The following is a 21,627-nucleotide window of genomic DNA, read 5'->3' on the forward strand; positions in this document are numbered from 1 at the left end:
TTTATTGTATTCTTCGTTTTTAGATATGCGTATCTATTTACCTTTTATCTAGTTTACCTTTCTTGCCTAGTATTACATTTGTTATGTACTCTTGTCTAAAATCATGCATACTAGGTAAATCATATGGTAGGATTGCTTGTTCTTAATTCATACTCTTAAGCAAACCTACATGGCTCAAAATGTTTAGTTAAGAATGGCACATTGCTTTTATATCACTCCATAGTAAATGATGCATAAATTGAAAATTTTTGATTTCTACAAGTGTATCATTTAACTTATATGTGCCAAAGTTAGGATTATGGATAATTTGCCCCTCTTGATATCAAATCAGAGTGCATGTCTCCTACAAGTATTCAAAACTTGTATGCACACTTTTAGGGGGAGGTTACTCTATAATCTAACACTTTGAGACTAACACCTTTTCAAGTCTATTTCATGTGATAGTCTCATTGTAAGGAAAATGAAGTCCCCTGAGAAAGACAACAATCTTCCACTGCAAAATCTCCAAGAACTCTCATGTCTCTCAAGCTCGCCATTGATCTTCAATTGGTATCTTTTGAGACTACTTTCAGTATCATTTGCATGTCTTCTCCAATATTTGATTAGACTATATTTCATATCATATGCTTCCATGTTGCTAAAAATGCATAAGTAGTTAACTCATATTCTGTTACCTATGCATAAGGGAAGTCAGTCTTTTCAAATCATGTCTTGCACCTCTAATTCTCACATGCTTTTTCCTAAGTAGAGGATCTCTGTCAGGGGGAGTATTTCTTCATCTCTAAAGGGGGAGAAAAACTCTTTCCAAAGGAGAATACTCATTTAGGAGAAATAATCTTTTGAGGAACTCCTACTCATGGTATCTTTCATGATCTACAAGTGGTATCCTTCATGGCTTAATTTAATATACTTCTAGTGATATCATTTGTTGAGGGCAAGCTTTTATTTACTTCCTACATGCCTTTAATGTCTTCCTTTTCGGTGGTTGATGCCAAAGGGGGAGAAGTTTAGGGGCCAAAGCAATGAAAACTATATCAAACACCAAACACCACCAATTTAAAATTTTATATCTACAAATGACTTTTTAAGTGGTTTTGGTTATTTGGTCCAAAAATAGGAAGTAAGTGAATTATGGAGTTAGGGGGAGGCTTAAGTCCATAATGTCACATTGTGGGGACAATCATGCATTCTAGCAAGTAGATTGCACTTTTTAATTCAAATACTTGTATTATTTGCTTGCTTTGGTTGTGTTGTCATCAATCACCAAAAAGGGGGAGATTGTAAGGAAAATGGACCCCGGGCCTTTTGGTTAATTGAGTTTTGGTGTTTGATGAACAACACAATCCGTGAACTAATAAGGTTTCTAGTGTTTGTGTTTGTAGTTCACAGGATGCGAAGAGGATTGGACCAAGGCAATGAGGATGCAACACCTCAAATGAAGACATAAAAAGATGCATAGAAGTCCAAGACTCAAGAACAAAAGAAGCCCATAGAAATCAGCAAAGAAACCTGAGAAGAGGGCTGTCAGCCAGCGCCTGGTGGCGCACCGGACAGTGCACAGTACCTGTCCGGTGTGCACCGGACTGTCCGGTGGGACAACCGGACGGTCTGCGCAGAGAAGCCGCAGGCAGGCGCTCTCGGGCTGTAGCACCGGACTGTCCGGTGTGCACCGGACTGTCCGGTGTGCCAACGGGCAGACGGCAACGGTCGAATCCAACGGTCGGATCCAACGGTCGACTGCTACAGACGCCAACGGTCGGCTGACATAGGCGCACCGGACATCTACTGTTCAGTGTCCGGTGGTGCACCGGACTGTCCGGTGCACCCGACGACAGAAAGCTGCTGCTTTCTGTCCAACGGCTAGTTGAGGGTGTGGAGGCTATAAATAACACCCCAACCGGCCATTCTCTAGTGTGAGAGCCCAAGCAACATTCCAATACACATAGTGCATATTTCCAAGTGCTCAAACACCCAAGTGCTTAATAGAATCACTCGGTGATTAGCGTAGGTGCTTTGCGAAGTGCTTAGGTTAGTTAGACCGCTTTAGCGCTTGCTCTAGGTGAATCCTAGTTAGTTGAGTGAGTTTAGATAAACCTCACAACCCCTCGGCTCTTGCGCGAGCCGTTGTAATTGTACCGAGTGGGGCGAAAGTCTTGCGAGACCGTGACAACCGTGTTTGTGTCACGGCCGCCACCGTGTACCGGAGGGAACGAGGCCCGCGGCGTTTCGGCCGGAAGCTCGATAGTGGAGACGGCGGGGAGCGTCCGAGAGGAGCCGGAAGCGGAGCACCACTTGCGCGTGGAGAAGGCCCGCGGCTCTCTACGGAGTTACTCGACCGAGGTGCTTGGCCCTCGCGTGGGCTTCCCTTTGCGTAGGGGCACCAACGAGGATTAGTCGGGACCTTGCGCGGTTCCGGATACCTCGGTAAAAATACCGGCGTCATCCACGAGAGTTTGCTTCTCTACTTAGCTCTTTACATTCCGCATTTATATTAAGCATTTAAGTTTCAATCTTGTTGTCATACTTATTTAGTGTAGATTGAAACTTAGCCTTTGCGGTAGAGATTGCAACACTTAGACAAAACCAAGTTTGCACATTCTATTTTTGATTCTTGCATAGATTTTGCTCTAGGGATTTAATTGTGGCCAAGTTTAGTAAAAGTTTTAGAAGTCCTAATTCACCCCCCCCCCTCTTAGGCGTCACCCGTTTCCTTCAACAACCTTCGTTAGAAATGTCTTCGTTATTAAAAACAATAAAAGTCAAGGGAAAAGTAGTTCACCTTGAAATTGGAATAAAATAAACTACCAACGATATGTTGTCGTCGGTAGCGGCTAATATCCGTTTCTAGCTTCGGAAAACCGATACTCTTTGATAGAGTACCGATAATCTTAGCTCCAGTTTGATCCCGGATACAGTCTAATTTTTCATCGTCAATACCCCCGAAGAGGAGTGCTCCTGGTTTATATCCGCAAGATTTGGCATATTCTTTGAGCTCTTCTATTTCAGTTTTTGATAGTTCTTGTCCAACTAAATTTTGAAATATGAAGGCTTCGTCCTCCGAAGTTTCGTCAGAGATTTCCTTTTCTTTCCCAGACACTGCGGCCATGGTCTCCTCGGCGGCAGTCGTAACTTCTTCTGTCAGTATTTTGTCGATATGTTCGATTGTGGTTTCCAAGTTCAAATCTTCGGTTGAGGTAGCTTCGGTAGCCGCGATCTCCGAAGGTGCGACTTCAATATTTGTTATTTCCTCAGCCGCTGATATCTTCCGAGCTGAGGCTCTCGGTGGTGTCTTGTCAATGACTTCTGTCACTGCGATGATTCTTTGTCTCTTTGTTTTAGTTGTTTCCTTCGTTTTTTCGGGCTCCTTTTCCTTTTGAAAAAACTTCGTCAGTTGAGGCCCTAATGGACTTAGCTTCACAGGCAGGGATTCAGTCATTACCTTCAAAATCTCTTCCACGTCAGTGGCAGAGCGTGATGCGGGAGTCTCTTCTTCGTCGGATACTTTTCGCTTCGGAGATGATACTTTTCTCTTCTTCGGAATTTTCTTCTCTTTTGGTGGTTCTTTCTCATCTTCATTTAAAGCTTCGGCTACCCTTTTCCTTTTCCGGCCGTCGACGCCTTTATTCAGTTGTTCGTAGTCAGGGTATTCAAAACCCAAGGCGCCCAGCACTCGATTCAGTCTTCGCTTCGGACGGGTACCGAAGGCCGCAGTCATCAACTGATCTTCTTTTTTGGAGTAGTTACCGAGTATTTCATTGCACATTATTTCAATTGTGTCCAGCCACTCTTGGCAAGGTGTCTTAAAGTATTTCTTAAACTTGTAATAGTAAGGTAACCGCACAAGTTCCCCTTCTTTCTTCTCCCCCTTTAGCTTCGGCATTTCCCATTCTTTTAAAGTAGGAAAAACCCTGAAGGCCAAGAACTCTTGAACCAGGTCTCTTGTGCCGATATGCTCTGAAATAATTTTAAACTCAGCCAGTGCAGCCCAAGTGGGACCTTCTAATGACATTTGGCATCGCGGTCTTGTTTCTCCGAAGATCAATTCAAGAGGGCTTTGTACCAACTTCTCTTTGTCTTCGTCAACTTTCACATAAAACCATTCCGACTTCCAGCCTGCCGGCCATTTGCTTCGGTAGCTGATTACAGGAAATTTTGTGGTTTTCCGATAAGCAAAATTATAGCAACCAAAGTTATCATGCAATCCATCTTTTCTAGCCTTCGTCTGGTAGTGCAGCTCATGAACTCGACAAAAGCTGTCGGCAAACGGCTCCACCGCCTGGCTTCGGAGGGCTCAGATATAAACACCAAGCCTAACGATAGCGTTAGGAGTCAGCTGATGAAAGTAGATCCCAAACTTCTTCAATACATCTGTAATAATCCCATGGAGGGGGAATCTCAACCCAGCCTTTAGAAAGCTCTTGAAAATGACTATTTCATCCTTCTCTGGCTTCGGGGTAGTTTCTTCTCCCCCGAAGCGAAGTAGCTTCTTCTGACTCTCACTGAAATAACCCGACTTCACCATCTTGGAGAAATCAACCTTAGAGACAGTCGACTTTCCGAAGTCCAAGTGGCTGGGCTTACTTGGCATGGCAATTTGATAATCATCTTCGGAATCAGTTTCCTCAATGTCTCCTTCTTCCGCTTCGGCAGTTGCCTGCCCTGCTTTAGCAGTGGGGATTTCTTCCGTGATTACCAGTCCGGATCGTTGCATCGCTTCGAAGATGGGAACAGTCTCCGATCCTTCAGCTTCGCCTCCCTCACGCTCAACTCTAGCGGTAGAACGCACTCTAGCCATTTAATTCTGGATTCTTTGGGGACTAAATATTTTTCTTCCGAAGCTTTTTTCTTCTGACGAAGTAGGCTTCGAGCTGGAGCTTCGTTTGATTTCGAGAGTCAAGCTTCGGCTATGGTTAAAAATTTTGGCAGCAAAACAGTGCAAATAGCAATGAATGCTGTGGTAACTTCACAACTACCCGTCTGTTTATATAGTGATGCAGGTAAGAAGGTGAATCGCCAGGATTTCTACACCAGGCGAACAGCTGCTTGCACCCGCTGCGCGGAGGACCGCAGAGACCAAATGGTAACTCTGCAAGGTGGGACCGCTACGCGCTCGGAAACTGAATCGTTTCTCGACAACGAGCTCAGGGAAGGTGTTTTTTGGACCTTCGGCTTCCCGAAGCCTAAGATACTTTTTTCACGGATCAAGCTCGTTACGAAAAACAATCTAGCACCGCGAAGGGGCTACTGTTGGGACTATGCTTCGTCGCCGAAGGTCTGGTAGGAACAAACAGCTTCGGCTGAAGCTGTCCGCATGTGATGATCGAAGGTTCCTCTTCATGAAGCTTCGGTATTTACAAACCGACATAAAAGTAGAATGACCTTTTAGTCCATAAATGTTTGAGTCGCTGTTGAAATCCCTTATGAGGGGCATAATTGTAATTCCTCACAGGCTGCGCCCTGTGCCTATAAATAAGTGAACAGTACCCCTATACTGTTCACGCAATCTGGTAATCACTGGCACATTACGCTGGAATTATTGTTTTCTGCCAAGACGAAGGTATAAATGTATCTAAATATTATGTTTTAATATTTGGGTTCATATAATAAAATATGTGAATAATGTTATTTGTTTTCGGTATGTCTTTCTATAATGTTTCGTGTTTTATATTTTACTTCATATGGTTTTTCAAGTCTGATCACGAAGGTATGACCTTCGTGATATTTTACTTATGGCCTTCGTCCGAAGCTCATTAAATCCTTGGGGATACAATGCTTCAGCGGACGAAGGGCATTAATATTTAACATTTTATGTTGCCTTGTTCTTAATTCATAGCATTTGAGAACAAGTCCCCAACAATCCCCGACCAATTCACGCTCGCCCTTTGCCCAAATTTGGGTAATAAATCTATTTCCTATACTTCGGGCCTCGGTTGGAACGTCAACCAAATCCGATGATGAAAGATTAAAGTTCGGCTTGTTGATAGCTCTCGCGTGATTGCACCCGACCTTCATGAATGCTGCAGCTGTGCCGCGTGAAGCCACCAAAGCATAGAAATCTCTGTGCACAGTAATAACTTCATCAAGGGCCTCAACTTCATTCTCGATATGCTCGAAGGCCCCGGGATATCTTCGGTAGAAGGGACAATTTCTTCAGAAGTGGCTCCGACTGAGTGAAATATCCCCTCAGTCGATTAATACATCGGGTGGCAAAGTCGGAGCACTTATCTCGAAGGTCCTTAACAGTTTAACTTAGCTTCACATTCTTTTCAGCTTCGGCTTCGACCTCAGCTTTCAGTTCCTTCATTTCGTGGTCGAAACACTCTGATCTCTTGTTCAAGGTTGCTCGAGCTTCGTCTAGCTCTTTGCTCAGCTTATCATTCTGAGAACGCGCTTCCGCGAGGGAGCATTCGGCTGAATGCAGCAGACTGTCTTTTTCTTTTAAAGAATCTTCAAGTTTCTTAATTTTATCTTCTAAGCCTTTAATAATAACTTCATTTTTTCTATCTTCAGCATCCTGCTGCATTTTCAAGGCTTTTCTTAATAACATACTCTGCAAAACAAGTTAAAATTAGAATACTCAAACCGCTACGAAGGTAATATTAAAAAGTTTAGAGAAAAACCTCACCTTGAAATTGGAATAAAACAAACTACCGACAATATGTTGCCGCCTGTAGCAGCTAATGTCAGTCTCCAACTTCGGGAATCCAACGCTTTTGGATAAGGTGCCTACAATCTTCGCCTCGGCGCGGTCGCGAATGCATCCCAAGATTTCTTCATCGACCCCACCGAAGAGTATGGACCCCGGTTGGTAACCACAAGACATAGCGAATTCTTTTAACTCTAACTTTTCTTCATCAGAAAGTTCTTGGCCACCCAGGTGCCGAAGGTCAAAATCCTTCTCTTCCGAAGGGGCATCATCAACTTTCTTCCCTTTATCAGGCATTGCGGCCATGCTTTTCTCGGCAACCACATCTGCCTTCTCCGCAACCACATCTGATATAAGTTTGTCAATTTCTGACATTGTGGCTGCGAATTCTTCAGCTTCGGCTCCGCCAGCATCTTCAGCGTCGGTAGGAATCACTTGCATTTGCTTAATCGCTTGCATTACATTCACAATCTATCGCTTCTTCTGCCCTCCAACCTTCTCCTCCGCGGCCGAATGCATTTTCTTCTTCTGTAAAAGGTTTGTCAGTTCCAATCCCAAAGGACTTAGCAGCTTGAATGGTGGGGATTCAGTCATTACGTTCAAAATTTATGACACCTCGACAGTAGAAGGCGACGAAGGGCTCAAGGTTTTCTCTGGCGCTTCATCTACCTTCGGTTCGGCAGAAGGTATCTCTTCAAGTTTCCTTTTCTTAGGAGCTAGTGCCTTCTTCTCTGGCGCTGCTTTCTTCAGAGCCTCTTTGTCCGCCTTCACGGACCGGGCAGCTTGTCTGCTCAGAACGCTGACAACTCTTTTTCTTTTCGCTCCCCCGGCCCCCTCGTCAAGTCTTTCATAGTCTGGATACTTCATGGACGGAACGTTATCTAAGCGAGTGCGAACACACATTCAACATTCTTGGAACAGAAAGAAAATAGTACACCATACAAGGGAAAACGTGTGTAATCCAAAATAGCGCTCACTTCTACGGTCACACGAGAAAAAGAAATGCCGAGATCGAAGCTATGATTTAGAAGTTATCGTGTCTACATTATACAAATATGAAATAGACCATTTAATTCGACACACTCACGTTATTCGACATCTAATAAATGCAACTAGAGCTATCGACTAGTTGTAATTAATTTATTATGCTAACAACTTTTAGTTAAATGAGTAATTTAAATAATGTTAGCGACTCTAAGTGAGACAAATTAACGGAGCGAGACAAAATACGTCACGCGTGAAACAACACGGCAGCACATGCACAGTACGTGCACAACACAAGTACGGCACGTGGGCCGACATGACACACAAAAAGTAATAAATAGACAACATGATTAAACTATCCAGTTACTAATAAAGAATATTTCAGTTAAGGTTAACCACGCTGGTGTTTAATTATAAATGTGCAAATCAAAATCCTAAATTAGATTTAAATTGAAACATCATTCAAGTATCCATCGGTCAAACAAATGTTTAAATATATTAAAGAAACTGTGCAACAGCAGAGAATAATACTCCTAACATGTAGACAATTTTAATATGAATATAACGCAACTTAAACGGAATGACGTTTTTCATAAAAGATATCGTGATTTTAAATTGAAATAAATTTCTGCACACAGTTTTGAATCCGTCCAGGGTTTTTTCACAAAATGACCTTCTTCTTCCTTCTCGTTCCTCTCAACCATGGAAGAGAAAGGGGGAAGGGGAGGCCGGCTGGCCGGGCGCGGGCCACGCTGGCCGCCGCAGCCGCCAGGGAGGACGGGGGCTACACGGGGGGGGGGGGGGGGGGGAGAACGGGGGAGGGGTGAGGGAAGGGAGAGGGAGGTCATGCGCGAATGGGAAATGGAGAAACAAAGAAACCCTAGGTGCAATATTGGTGGAGGGCTCACCAGAGGGGATGACCTTGCCGGAGCCGAATACAATTTTGACGATTGAGGATGAATCGTCGATCGAATCGACCAATCAAAGGCACTAGGACGAAGCTCTCGATGAGACGAACGTAGCGGTACCCTCAGATTCCGCCGACTACGAACGGATCAAAAGTAATTGCTTGCGGAGTTGTCGTAGGAGTTAGAACCGTTCCGAAATTCAGCGACCAATTCCGGGAGTTTCAGATCTAGATTGGGGGGTGGGGTTTCGAAATTCGGAAAGGGTTCGACGAGAGGATTCCAGCCATATATATATATTTCTAGGGTTAGAGAATATTTTATTTTTCGTAATTATCCTATTTTTAAACTAAAAGTAATTTCATAAAAAGGCTGAAATCGTTTTTAATATCCTAAAATACTCGAAGGCTATATTTATGTGACTTTGTATAAGAATTTATTATCATCCAATTTTTGCGCGTGATTCCTGTCATCCAATTTTTGCGCACATGCATTGGTAACGAAAATGTCAGCCAAAATCTGCGTGCATGCAATGTAAACTCCTACGATCTGGCATAATTTTTGGATCTACATAAAAAATAGTAATTGCATGCAAGTGGCTCCCATAATTTCAAAACTGCCATAAAAATAGGATCGTGAGTACAACAAACCAGAGTTATCAACCTCTCTCACATTGATTCGGTATTTACGCTCATAACTTAAGGGTTTTATGCACAAAACTAAAGTTTTTAGCTCGATCCTAGAGATGCGTCTACTAGTGTACCGCATGGCATATTTTTATGCATGTCTAAAAACCGTCCCTAATTCCCACGGGGCTATTGTTGGGCCCATATTATGATTTTTTTCATCAATGATGATACATGTTGTAGTTATTTATGCAACTTTGTATAAGAATTCATGCTCTATGTGACACCTGCCATCCAATTTTTGCGTTCATGCAGTGAAAACGAAAGTCATGCAACATTTGCGCGCCCATGCAATGGAAACTTTCACGTTTTGCCATAATTTTTGAATCTGCATAAAAATATGAACTGAATGCATGTGTTTGGTGGCTATCATAAATTTCAGATCTGCCATAAAAATAGTAGTGACATGCATACAGCTGATGAGGGGGTCACGCCCGACCGCAGTCATGCGCTGGTTGTTCGTTGGGCTGGATCAGAACGCAATACAAAAGGTCGTTGGGCCTTTTCTGTAACATTTGGCACCTTAGGTGCTAAATAGCTATATATTTGGCACCAAGTCCACATGCAACCGGCATGGCGCATGCACCACCGGAGCACCAATTCGGATGCATGCACCATCACCCACGCTCATGTAGCCTCGTGCAGGCTGCATCCTATATATATATATATATAATTTTCATATTGTTTTTCATTATATTTTCTGATTAAAAGATTTAATCATCGAGCCGATTTCATATTTGTGTTCCTAAGATTTTTGTGAACAAAACTAGACCATAAATCCTATATATATTAAATTTTTTATTTTGTAACAATGACTGACAATGATAATATAATGTCTGACACCAATAAGTATAATGACTGGCCTTGAATTTATTACAGAATGACTGCATTGATCTATAGCGAAATGAATGACCGAGACTAAAGAGGAATGATTGAGTTTCCATAGAATGATATCAGGACCATAACAAAATAACTGATTATCTCATGTATTCCTATGAATGACTGGAGCTAAAAAGATGCAATAATTAAGTATTCAAAGAATGAATCAATATGTTCATTTTCTTTCTTGTAATGCATGTTTTTAGAATGACTGACTCACTAAATAACTGCTATCTCAATAATTCTTATGAATGACTAAGACAAAAGATGGACAGACTAAGTATTTATAGAATGACTGAGTTTGTTAATTAATTGTTATTTATAGAATAACTTCTATCTCAGTAATTCGTATGAGTTTGCTATCTCAGTAATTCTCGTAATAGCTGTTTTTTATAAGTCCGGCTCATCAAATGACTGTTATCTCAGTTTTACTTATGAATGATTGAGGCTAAAAAGGTGGAATGATTGAGTATTCAAAGAATGATTGAGTTCGTTCACTTCTTTTCTTGTAAAACCTATTATTTTAGAATGACTGAATTGCTAAATGACTGGTATATTAGTAATGTTCATGAATAACTGAGGCTAAAAGATAGAATGACTGACTTTGATACACTCTAATATAATTATATTAAGTGGGACCTAGTTTTGAAGCTTTCATCACAATGAACACAATGGTTAATTTATTTTTCAATTTTAACACTCGGTTTAGTATATATTATTTTTTTTTAAATCGCCACAAGCTAGTTAAATGCTGCTAACTGGATCAATCGTGAGGTGCATGTGTGCGCGCGTGTGTATATATATATATATATATATATATATATATATATATATATATATATATATATATATATATATATATATATATATATATAGTATATGTATTTAGAGCCCTGAGATCTGGTTACCTACAGGAAGCCCTGACCATGTACCGACCAGGTGCGTAGACCGCATCGGACCATTTTTGGCGTATTGTACCTAACTGCTTACACCAAATTATAATACGAGTTATGCTGATGTGTGTATCAGTTTATGCAAATATAGTCTGCGCACGATCCGGGTATCCAGGCCCGCGAGAAGATTGTGCTCCCGCAATAAGCGCATCCGTACTAGTCACCACACAAATATTGGTTTTACGATGTTATATGTTTCAGTTTATGAAACAGTAATGCACGTGTCGGTCTATGGGCCATCACGTAGTTTTCATCCCGTATATTACGTGCATCGGGCCCATGATCCCACCAACACGCTCGCAGTTATCCAGTCCCACGTCGCCACTATAAAAACACCCCACCGCCGAGGCAGGCGACCGACGGCGGCGCTCTACCAGGAACGAGCGACAGCGACGCTCCCGAGGCGGGCGGGCAAGCGGTGACGGCTCTCTCGAAGCGGACGGACGACGGCAGGGCACCCTAGGCCCGGTGGCAACGACGGTTGTCCCGTCCGTCTCTGCGATGGCCACCGCCGCCGCCGCTCCAGCGTCTATGGCGCCGTCCCTTACGCCCAAGGTCAACGACAGCAGGAAGGCGGTGGAGCCCGTGGACGCGTCAGAGCTAGAGAAGCACATGCTAGCGGTGGACGACAGCTCCGTGGACCGCGTCGTGATCGCCAGGATCCTGCGCGGCTCCAGGTACAGGGTGACCGCCGTGGAGTCGGCGACGCGCGCGCTGGGCCTGCTCCCCGATGTCAGCATGATCATCACCGACTACTGGATGCCTGGGATGACCGGGTACGAGCTGCTCAAGCGCGTCAAGGAGTCGGCGGCTGCTCAAGCGTGTCAAGGCTTAATTTATATATAAAATTTGTTGTAGTCGTGTATGATCTACTTGATATTTTGGCATACTATGCACAAAAACAAGTGCCTTCTATGACTATCGTGATTTATACATTTTCAAACAAAATTTTACGATACCTCTTATTGCATTTTACGCTTCCACTAAAAAGCAAGTGACACATTCGTCATTACAAAACAGATCGTTGATTTACGCTAAAATCCGTATTCATTTACTTTGTTTCATATCACGTTTTACGCTTAAATCCACCTGAGCTAGAACCTGAGCACAATCGGAGCGCGCATTTTTCACGCCGTAATTTAGGCCCATTCGTCGTTACGAAATAGATTGATGATGTACACTAAAATTTGTACCCATTTACGCTATTTTGGTTCACGTTTTACACTGAAATTTGACCGAGCCAGAATCCGTGCACGATCGAACGTGCGCAATTTTCACGCCGTAATTTTTGGGCTCCATTCGATGTTACGAAACTAGTCACGTATATACAATTGCATATATGGGCTGACGTCTCGATATTGCATGGTTTATGATGTTAAGTTACATGTCTTTATGCAGTCGTAAACGCTGAACAAACTGGCAAATTCGTTCCACGTGATTCGCACGTCAGAAGATTCTTTTTGCATGGTTTATGCACATTAATCCGTATATATATGCATTCGTATAATGGCTGACGCATATCGTCCTGGCTCGTGGCTGTCACATGCATCGTATACCCTGATGCAAGCATGTAGGTGGTGGGCTGACCGAGTCCTGGCTGGGGCTTTTCCCTTACTAATGGAAGCCCAGGGCTTCCATTACCTCGATCCTATATATATATAGTTTATATATTTAGATCTTCAAATAACTAGAAGAAACTCTGGCCCAACGGTGCCATCCGATTGAGCCGCACCAGGTTTGGGTGGCTATAAAAACACCCCAGGATACTAGGTATTAGGTTTTAGCGGCGGCGGTGGCGCACTCAGTCGAGAAACCTGCGGAGACGCTCACGAGGTGGGCGGGCAAGCGGCTCCAACGCTCCCCTAGGATCGAGCAACGACGACTCTCCCAAGGCGAAGGGGCAAGCATCCATGGCACTCCCAAAGCAGACAAGTGGTGGCGACACACCCAGGCTTGATGGCAACAACAGTTGTGTGAGGTGTTGTAGGCTTCGACAGATGTGGTGGCGGCCATGGGAGACACAGGTGGCTGCGACGGTCGCGCGAGGCGTGGTCGCCTCCGGCGATGGCGACCACGTGAGGCGTGGGTGGCTCCGGCATCCTCCGATGATCATCTCCTCCGATCTGGTGGCCTCAGCGGCGTCCTCCAGCGACGACCTCCACTAATCCTTTATTTATGTATGTGGCTGTTGTTTAAGCCCATACTAAGATTTTTTTCATTAATTATGATGTTCGGTGTGAGTATTTATGCAACTTTGTGTAATGATTTATGTTTTCATGATATCAACCATCCAACTTATGTGTGTATGCTGTGAGAACGAAAATGGCATTAAAAATTTCTGTGCATGTAATGGAAACTCCCACGACCTGCAACTTTCTGTAATGATTTATGATTTATGTTTTCGGGTCTGCACGAAAATAGGACCGCATGCATGGGTCTGGTGGGGACACGCCTGAATGCCTGTACCTTGTGGAGGGACGACATACAATCGATGTTGGTCACTTGTTCTCAATTGCTATACACAGTTGAAAACAAGGCAACACAATGTTAAAAAGATAACTTACCTTCGTCCTGAAACAGTTATCCTTCGGGATAACTCCTTTGAAGACGAAGGTTGATATTTTAATCAAGTAAATCATACGTCAGTATATAAATGAATATACAGGGAATGTAAAGAAATTAAACATGTTAGCTCATCTCATATATTTCAATATCCCATTTCTCTCCTTTTATATGATAAATTTACAATCGTACCTTCGGTTCTACAAAGTGAGTTAGAACGAAGGTGCTCCGGGGAAGAGATTACATGATGTAATTATTCAGCCCACCAAAAAGGTACTTTGTGCAGAGCATTGTTCATCTATTTATAGGGGATCGTACAACTCCATATGAAATTATAAATATGCCCATAAGACTTGTACATATGATTTACAAAATGATGCGAGGGCAATATTGACTTCTGCCTATAATATCTTGGACACGGAATCGTGAACACCTTCTCCTGGCACTGTTCACCTTCGTTTCCATATGTTGTTGTGACGAAGCTTAACGTCTTCGTCTTTGTCCTCATCCTGTTCGGAAGGTATTCGATACCGAAGCTCCTGCAATACTTAAAAACATACTAACAACCAATAGTTAAGTGTGTTTTTGAGGACCTTCGAAAGGTGACGACCCCCAACAATCGCGTACATATTTTTATGTCACTTTGTATACATATCTATGCCAACATTAAGAGGTTTGCAACAATTTTCATGTTGAATCAGTATTTTACGCTCCTAACTTCGGGTTTTTATGCTCAAAACTGAATGTTTTTACGCTCGAACATGAAGATGTGTCCATCAATTAACAAAATACCAATTTTTTACGTTGTGTACCGCATTGCATAAATACCTACACTTTGTAGTATACTTAGTATCAGTGTATATCATAAAGTGGTTGTATCCAGCCCAGCTGCCTTGCTATTATAGCAATCCTATATTTATGGAGGAAATACAACATTTAAATAAATATTTTGTTTCCATACATCTTAGTCCATTTCCTTTCATCGCACATTCCTGTCATTCTAAATTTGTGAGCATAAACAAATTTTTACGCAATGTACCAAGTTGCATAAATACCTACACCATGTAGCATTACTAGTATGAGCATATATCATAAACTGATTATAACAAGCCTAGCTGCATGCTTGTTGGAACGATCCTATATTTATGGAGTCATCCATTTTTTGCGCGCACGAAGTGGAAACAAAAATATCATGCAATATTTGCGCACATGCAATGAAAACTTCCACGATCTGCCATAATTATTGGATCTAACATAAAAATAGGATCTGCATGCATGCGTCTGCGTGTGTATATAGGTCCAGGGGCTGAGCGAGGTTTTTATGCCATCTCTATAAACTATTTATGCTATTTCTGTAAACTATTAATGTTATTTACAAAAAAAAACAGAACTACAATTTATGCCATGCGTCCCCGCGAGGGGTTAGGATGTTGGACCGAGGTTTGACTGACGCATGTGGAGGAGATTTGATCCGGTGCACACAGATGTGGGGTGTGGGTGGACGTGCCGGTGTGGTCCGGTCCAACCAGGTCGCATGGGTGTTCAACCAAAGCTTCCTCTACCATTTGGAAGCCCACATATATATGAACACTATTCATCACATGGACCATCTTGGAGTGGGCGCTCGCCCCCTCGACCGCGCGGTCCCCTCCCGTGCGGCTCTGCTCCCACGCGGCTCATCCTCGCACGGCTTGCGCCCCGCATGGCTCCGCCGCGCGTGGCTCTTTTCATAAACACATTAAGTCATTCCAATCAAAATTAAGTAATTATAGTAATATTAAGTCAGTTTTTAGAAAACGTTAAGTTATTTATTGTTTTTAGCCATTTTTTGCGGGTTTTCTCAGACATTTCTTATATTATTAGTTATGTCATTCTAGCATCAAGACAATATCTAAGTCATTTTACCATACTTTAAGTCATTTTAATGTCTAGATAACATAAATATTTAGTCATTTTTTAGAAAACATTAAGTTATTATTGTTTCATCCATTTTGCTGGGTTTTATTAGACATTTCTTATGATATTAGTTCAGTCATTCTAGAAAATATTAAGTCATTCTAGTGTACAAACAACATTTAAGTCATTTCAAAGACTAATATTTATGTCATTTTAGGCTACATTAAGTCATTTTAAGCGAGATGACTCGGCTAGACGTGTGAGGGGTGGCTCGGTCGGCTCGCTTGGCGGGTGTGGGGGAGCTACGCGGGGGCGGCGCGTGTCGGCAGTCGGGTGGACGCGCTAGGTTGGTTCAGATTATGGACCGTTGGATCCATCACCTAGGGTGATGAATAGATCTGTTATAGCATGAGTCTAAAGTTATATATCTTCCGGCTATGTTTTTGGATACTAATCACTGCCTTACATATAGCGATAAGTAATCATCACTGGCTCACATGAGGTGATTTTTCGGTAATTATTTTGCTGTGTGTTCTAGTGTAGTATAGTCTTATCTCAAGACAAAATTCTAGCAAGATTTTTTGTGTAACCAGTAACCTTACATATACGGCAAACTATGCTTTTTTTGTTCATCTATTGAGCTTCCATAATGGATTTATTTCATACAATAGATAGTACTGAACTGGTATGTTAACATTGATCTTAAGTACACAACACAAACATCAAATACACAATTCAGTGACAAACTACCAGCAACACGCATAATAACAGTTCACAGATACAAAAGGTTACAGTGACACTTCATGTTCTGATTTGCATGCATTCTGATAGACTTTTAGTGTCCACCAGGATCCTGTGTAGTATCATGAGAACTGTAAATCAAAGACCGGCAAGGATAGCTCCCAAGAGGACACACATGATCTATGGAGTCACCGGCTGGGGCCGTCCTTCCATCAGTATTTATGAGTTTGCGACCCTCCTTGCCATGCATATCGTTGTACATTCCATCTCCTTCTATTTTCTTTGAAATACAACTACATGAATTGATGGTAATAATAATTCCGATGATCACAAACACTTTGATCTTCATTTGCATTTTCTCTGTTGACCGGCCTACAAGTAATTTGCATATGTCAATCAATGCATTACTTCTATAATTTTCAATCAACATAAAATGAGATTTTGTAACTATTTAGGTGATGTTTGGTTTATAGGGACTAATTTTTAGTCTATCTTTTTTATTCTATTTTAATCCCTAAATTACCAAATATGGAAACTAACACTCTATTGTAATTTATGTATTTGACAATTTAGAGATTAAAATGGAAAAATGAAGAGACTAAAAATTAGTCACTAAAAACCAAAGTTTTTTGGGACTAATTTATAGTCCCTTCATTTTATTCCATTTAATTCATAAATTGACAAATATGTAAACTACGTATTTAGCAATTTAAAGACTAAAATGGAACAAAATAGAGGTACTAAAATTTAGTCTATAAAATCAAACAGCATCTTACTCATAAAATATGAAAAGTTACCCGGGCTTTAAATAGTCGGTGAGGAACTTCTAAATGCCTCTGCTTGAAAACTTCGCTTGTGCACAAAATTCTGATATGAAGTCGTGCTACTTATAGGGATGGAAAAGTAGTATTATTGGGATTGAAACTAAATCCCCAAATATGAAAATTAGATTCACCACCAATAAAGTTACCAGACAACTGAAAGTGGGTAAATTTTTTTCAGAATTGACGTGTGATGACACTATCAATAAGGATTTGATGTTTTTCTAAATTTTATAATGAAAGCAAAAAAAAATCTAGTACGGTAAAAGAAATTCTTATGTACCATTTATTTGCCTGGTCAAAGTAATGGTGCATTGGTGCAAAAGAAAGTTTTACTATAATTTGTCTAGTTCATGTTTATGTAGTTGTACTTCCAAAATGATTTTTACATGAACTCTGTTGTAAATTCTAAAAGTTAAATGAGAACCTACAATATACTTCTTTTATTTGTTTCAGAATAATAAACACCACGGGCGAAGATAGGATTTAAGTTTAGGGTAGGGCAAATCAGATTGAAATGGGCTACTAGGATATATTTTGCATTATTTATATGGTGATTAGTAAAAAAACTAGTGGCTTCTATAGAATTAGGTGAAGATTAGAGGGGACATTGTCCCCTTTCCCGCCCACTGGTGTTGCCTTGCTTACTTGCACTACATCAAAATCGCTCAATGGTGACATGGCTGTATGTGACGCTAGATAAAAACACGTTTACAATGAGTCAGTAATAAAATTATCTTTGTGACATTTATTGTAAAAACGTGTCAATAGCAAAATGTGGTAATAATACAGTGACATATTTTATTTTACGTGTCTCTATTGTGATATGTTTAGTGACGCGTATTTAAATCAATGTCACTAATACACATATATTAGTGATATGTATATATATAAACATGTCACTAGTTTTAGACGTCTGATCTGTTTAGTGATGTGTATATATAAACACGTCACTCGCTTCAGACACCAGATCTGTTTGGTAACATGTATTTAAAATCAATGTCACTAATACATAAACATTAGTGGCGTGTGTGTATATATATTCATACATATATATATACATATATATATATATACATGTCACTAGCTTCATCCTTCGCGTCGCAGTTAAAATTTGAATTTTTCAAACAACCTCACATAGAAATGCCACCAAAATTAAAGTTTGAGGTCTTGAAAAGTTATGAAACTTTGTAGTTGACAACGTTCTGATTTTATATCATCTTCTCATAATAAAATATGTTTAAAGTTTTCAAATTTAGAAAATCAAAATTTGTAAACAACACCGGATGACGAAACTACAAAATAAAAGTTGTAGACATGGAAAGGCTATGCAACTTTGTAGTTGAAAGATTGAATTCATTTAGTGCCACAAATAATCAATTTACACTCGATTTGTTAAAATTTGTTGGTAGAAAAAATGTAATATAGACACAAATGAGTTGGTGGTGTTGTGGTAGATGAGCTCATGCATGACAGGGAGGCCATGCTCACGAGTGGTGCAGGGCTGCTTTGTAGGGATTAAATTTTTTCCTAGGATTTATGTGGTTAGTGTCTTAGTGACACTGGTTTATACATACACGTCACTAAGTATGCTTCTATTAGACACATGGTTTATAATTACACGTCACTAAGGAAGTTCTGTTGGTGATGTCTTTTTTCGTATCACTGATAAGGTTCAATTAGAGACATAATATCTGAGACATGGTTTACATTTGTCACTAATTAACCTAGAAAAACGTCACTAAATGCATGTTTCTGACGTAGTGTTGGAAGTTTGAGACACGGAGAATTGTGATCAATATTTTATTTGATTTGTAAGTGTTGGTTCTGAATCGGTGCAAAACACTAGAGTTTGTTCCGCTTGACAGGCTCTCCGTGGCGGCACGGATAGTCCGCGGCATGGGGCCAGATGGTCCGTGACCCTTTGGTAGAAGTGGGTCTTCCCTGCATTGAGCCAGATGGTCTGCCCCTAGGGCCGAGCGGTCCACACGTGCGTAGGGGCGACGAGAATCGCCAACAACAACTCGATCGCCCCCCAGGAGGGACCCTGTCAAGGAGAAGAGATCCTAGACTTTGCCTTGGGGTTGGCAGGCTACCCATGCCTCAAGATGACTTAGAGTCAAAGAGAGGTGAAGATGAAGATGGAATAAGACTAATTACTGTTGTTCCTAAGACAAGAAAGTAAAGGCATTGATAAATAGATTGATTGGTTCGATTGGTGATGCACGCAATAGGTCGAACACCTTCATATATATATATATATATACATATATATATATATACATATACATATATATATATATGGGGGAGGTCTAGACCCGTTCCTAGGCGTATCCTGAAAAGCTCCACGTTTTTAGATGGATAATCACGCTCGGAAAAGGGAGAAGTCACGCCTGATCTGATCTAATCGCGGGCTGTCTAGGCCACAAGGTGAGACTGTCCGACCTTCCCTGGTGTTGTATATGGTGATCAACCCATGGCCCCTACCTATTTGGGAAGCTAAGCAAACCAAAAGTACCTAGTATAGGCTATTATGAACTCAACGTGAGAACATCGATTTTCTAAGCTTCTTGCCACACACTGGATGATATATCTTCAGAAAATGACCATTCAATGCCTTCAATAACTCATCACCTTGCAAAGTCTATATTATGTATGCATTACCAAAGATTACCCGTGTCACCTATAAGGCCCTTCGCAACTTGAGGACCATTTTACAAACTTTTGATCTCTGCTCCTAATTGGCAACACTGTCTTCCAAACTAGATCTCCAACTTGAAATGATTTAGCCTTTACCTTTTTGTTGTAGGCCTTGGCGAGCATGATCTTGTCTTTCTCAAACTCGTCCTTTAGATCCATCAGCCTTGAGAGCACCTAGAGGGGGGTGAATAGGTGATCCTTTAAAATTCAACACTAAATAGCTCAAACTTAGTTATGAAATGTTAGTAAGTTTAAAACCAAGTTGCTAAATAGAGAATGCTTCACTTGATTGTTCCTTTAGGATGAGTATTGAACTTTGGAACAATAGCACAAGTGATTAAGCGAGAACTCTAGAAGAAAAACCAATCACAATGAAAAGAGACACGAGACACGGCGATTTTATCCCGTGGTTCGGCCAATGCCTACTCCATGTTGTGGTGACCTCCTTCGGTCAAGGATTGCACTCAATCCCTCTCAAGTGATCCGATGATCAACTTTGAGTACCACATTTTTCTTCCTTAGTAGTCCTTTCCCATTTGTGAGAAATCACCACAAGTTGGAGCCTCTCACCCTTCCAATGTTTATCACAACAAGAGACACAAGAGTAAGGGAGGGAGAGAAACACACACAAGAGATTAGAATCACAGCAATCACACACACACAAGTCAAGAGATGAGCACACAAACACAGCGCATGGAGTTCACGACTCAAGAAGTGCTCAAGTCTCAAATACGATGATCCAAGTGCGCGTTTGCAGAGTCTAGGCGTCTTAGAATGTTCAATGGAGGCTTGGTGTACTGCTCCATGCGCCTAGGGGTCCCTTTTATAGCCCCAAGGCATCTAGGAGCCGTTGGAGCTCCATTTGGTAGGCAACTCTTGCCTTCTGTTTGTAGGTGCACCGGACTATCCGGTGCACACCGGACAGTGAACAGTACGAGCATAGTACGCGGCAGAGAATCCCCTGATTGGCAGATTTCCTTTTCTGTGGGACACCGGACTGTCCGGTGTGGGGCACCGGATCGTCCGGTGCGCCATATGACTGTTGGTTCTTGTTGACGTGGCAGGTAGCCGTTGCACGACTGAAGCACCGGACTGTCCCGCGCCTCGTGCGGACTGTCCGGTGATGTATAGCCGACGTAGCCAGGGAAAAACACGAGAGCAACGAGTTGCGCAGACCATGCATTGGACTGTCCGGTGAACAGCGCCGGACCGTCCGGTGCTGCGCAGTCAGTACCTTTTTCTTCGATTCTTTGTTTGTCTTCCTTTGACTCTTTTGGCCTTTACTTAGCTGAGTCGCTGGCACTTAGACAAGAGTGTTTAGCATATAAAACAATTGACTAAGTGTCTAGATCTTACCTTTATTCTTTATTTGTGTCTCTTTAATACTTGGCACTCATCACCTTAAAACAATATGTGTTGGGCATCTTATCACCAAAACATTTATAGAAATTGCCCAAGGGCACATTTCCCTTTGAATCTCCCCCTTTTTGGTGATTTATGCCAACACATTTAAAAGCAACTTAAATTGCAATATCATTCTCAAAGAGTGCAAATTGAAGACTAATTTAACTCACATAGGATTTGGCATATTTGGATCACTTTTGCCACCACTTGGTTTATTTTCATAAAAGAAATTATTTTTCCTATTTCTATATCAAAAACACTTGTTTTGGAAAATCAAGAGATCTTTCAAGAGTAAGTTTGATCAAATGCCACAAACTCCCCCTTTTTCCCATAATCAAACTTCTCCCCATAAGAGAACAACTTCTTTTTGCAATAAGAGGGTTTTGATCAATCATAAAGATTCTAGCTCTAATATTTTTGAAATTCACAAGTGGTTGGCTGATCCATTTG

General features: G+C 41.5%; 1 protein-coding gene and 1 long non-coding RNA gene across 2 annotated transcripts; one reads left to right on the plus strand and one right to left on the minus strand.

Annotated features, from left to right (window-relative positions):
* The first annotated feature begins 13,064 nt into the window (after positions 1 to 13,064).
* LOC118476242 (uncharacterized) lies at positions 13,065 to 13,604 on the plus strand. The gene is made up of 2 exons (XM_035965071.1): positions 13,065 to 13,230; positions 13,579 to 13,604. The coding sequence occupies exons 1-2, from the start codon at positions 13,065 to 13,067 to the stop codon at positions 13,602 to 13,604; spliced, it is 192 nt and encodes a 63-aa protein (XP_035820964.1).
* Positions 13,605 to 16,109: 2,505 nt separating this feature from the next.
* LOC109944528 (uncharacterized) lies at positions 16,110 to 17,113 on the minus strand. The gene is made up of 2 exons (XR_002267601.1): positions 17,050 to 17,113; positions 16,110 to 16,624 (listed from the first exon to the last, which is right to left on the minus strand). It is a non-coding gene; the product is annotated as an uncharacterized lncRNA (long non-coding RNA).
* Positions 17,114 to 21,627: the final 4,514 nt, after the last annotated feature.

Source organism: Zea mays, chromosome 2 (genome assembly GCF_902167145.1).
Source record: "Zea mays cultivar B73 chromosome 2, Zm-B73-REFERENCE-NAM-5.0, whole genome shotgun sequence".
Taxonomy (NCBI): Eukaryota; Viridiplantae; Streptophyta; class Magnoliopsida; order Poales; family Poaceae; genus Zea; species Zea mays.

Excerpts from the sequence above, each read along its gene's own strand:
- LOC118476242 (XM_035965071.1), top strand. The coding sequence starts at position 13,065 with ATGGGAGACACAGGTGGCTGCGACGGTCGCGCGAGGCGTGGTCGCCTC. Across the intron at positions 13,231-13,578 it reads TCCACTAATCCTTTATTTAT|TTGAAAACAAGGCAACACAA; the intron begins GTATGTGGCTGT and ends TGCTATACACAG.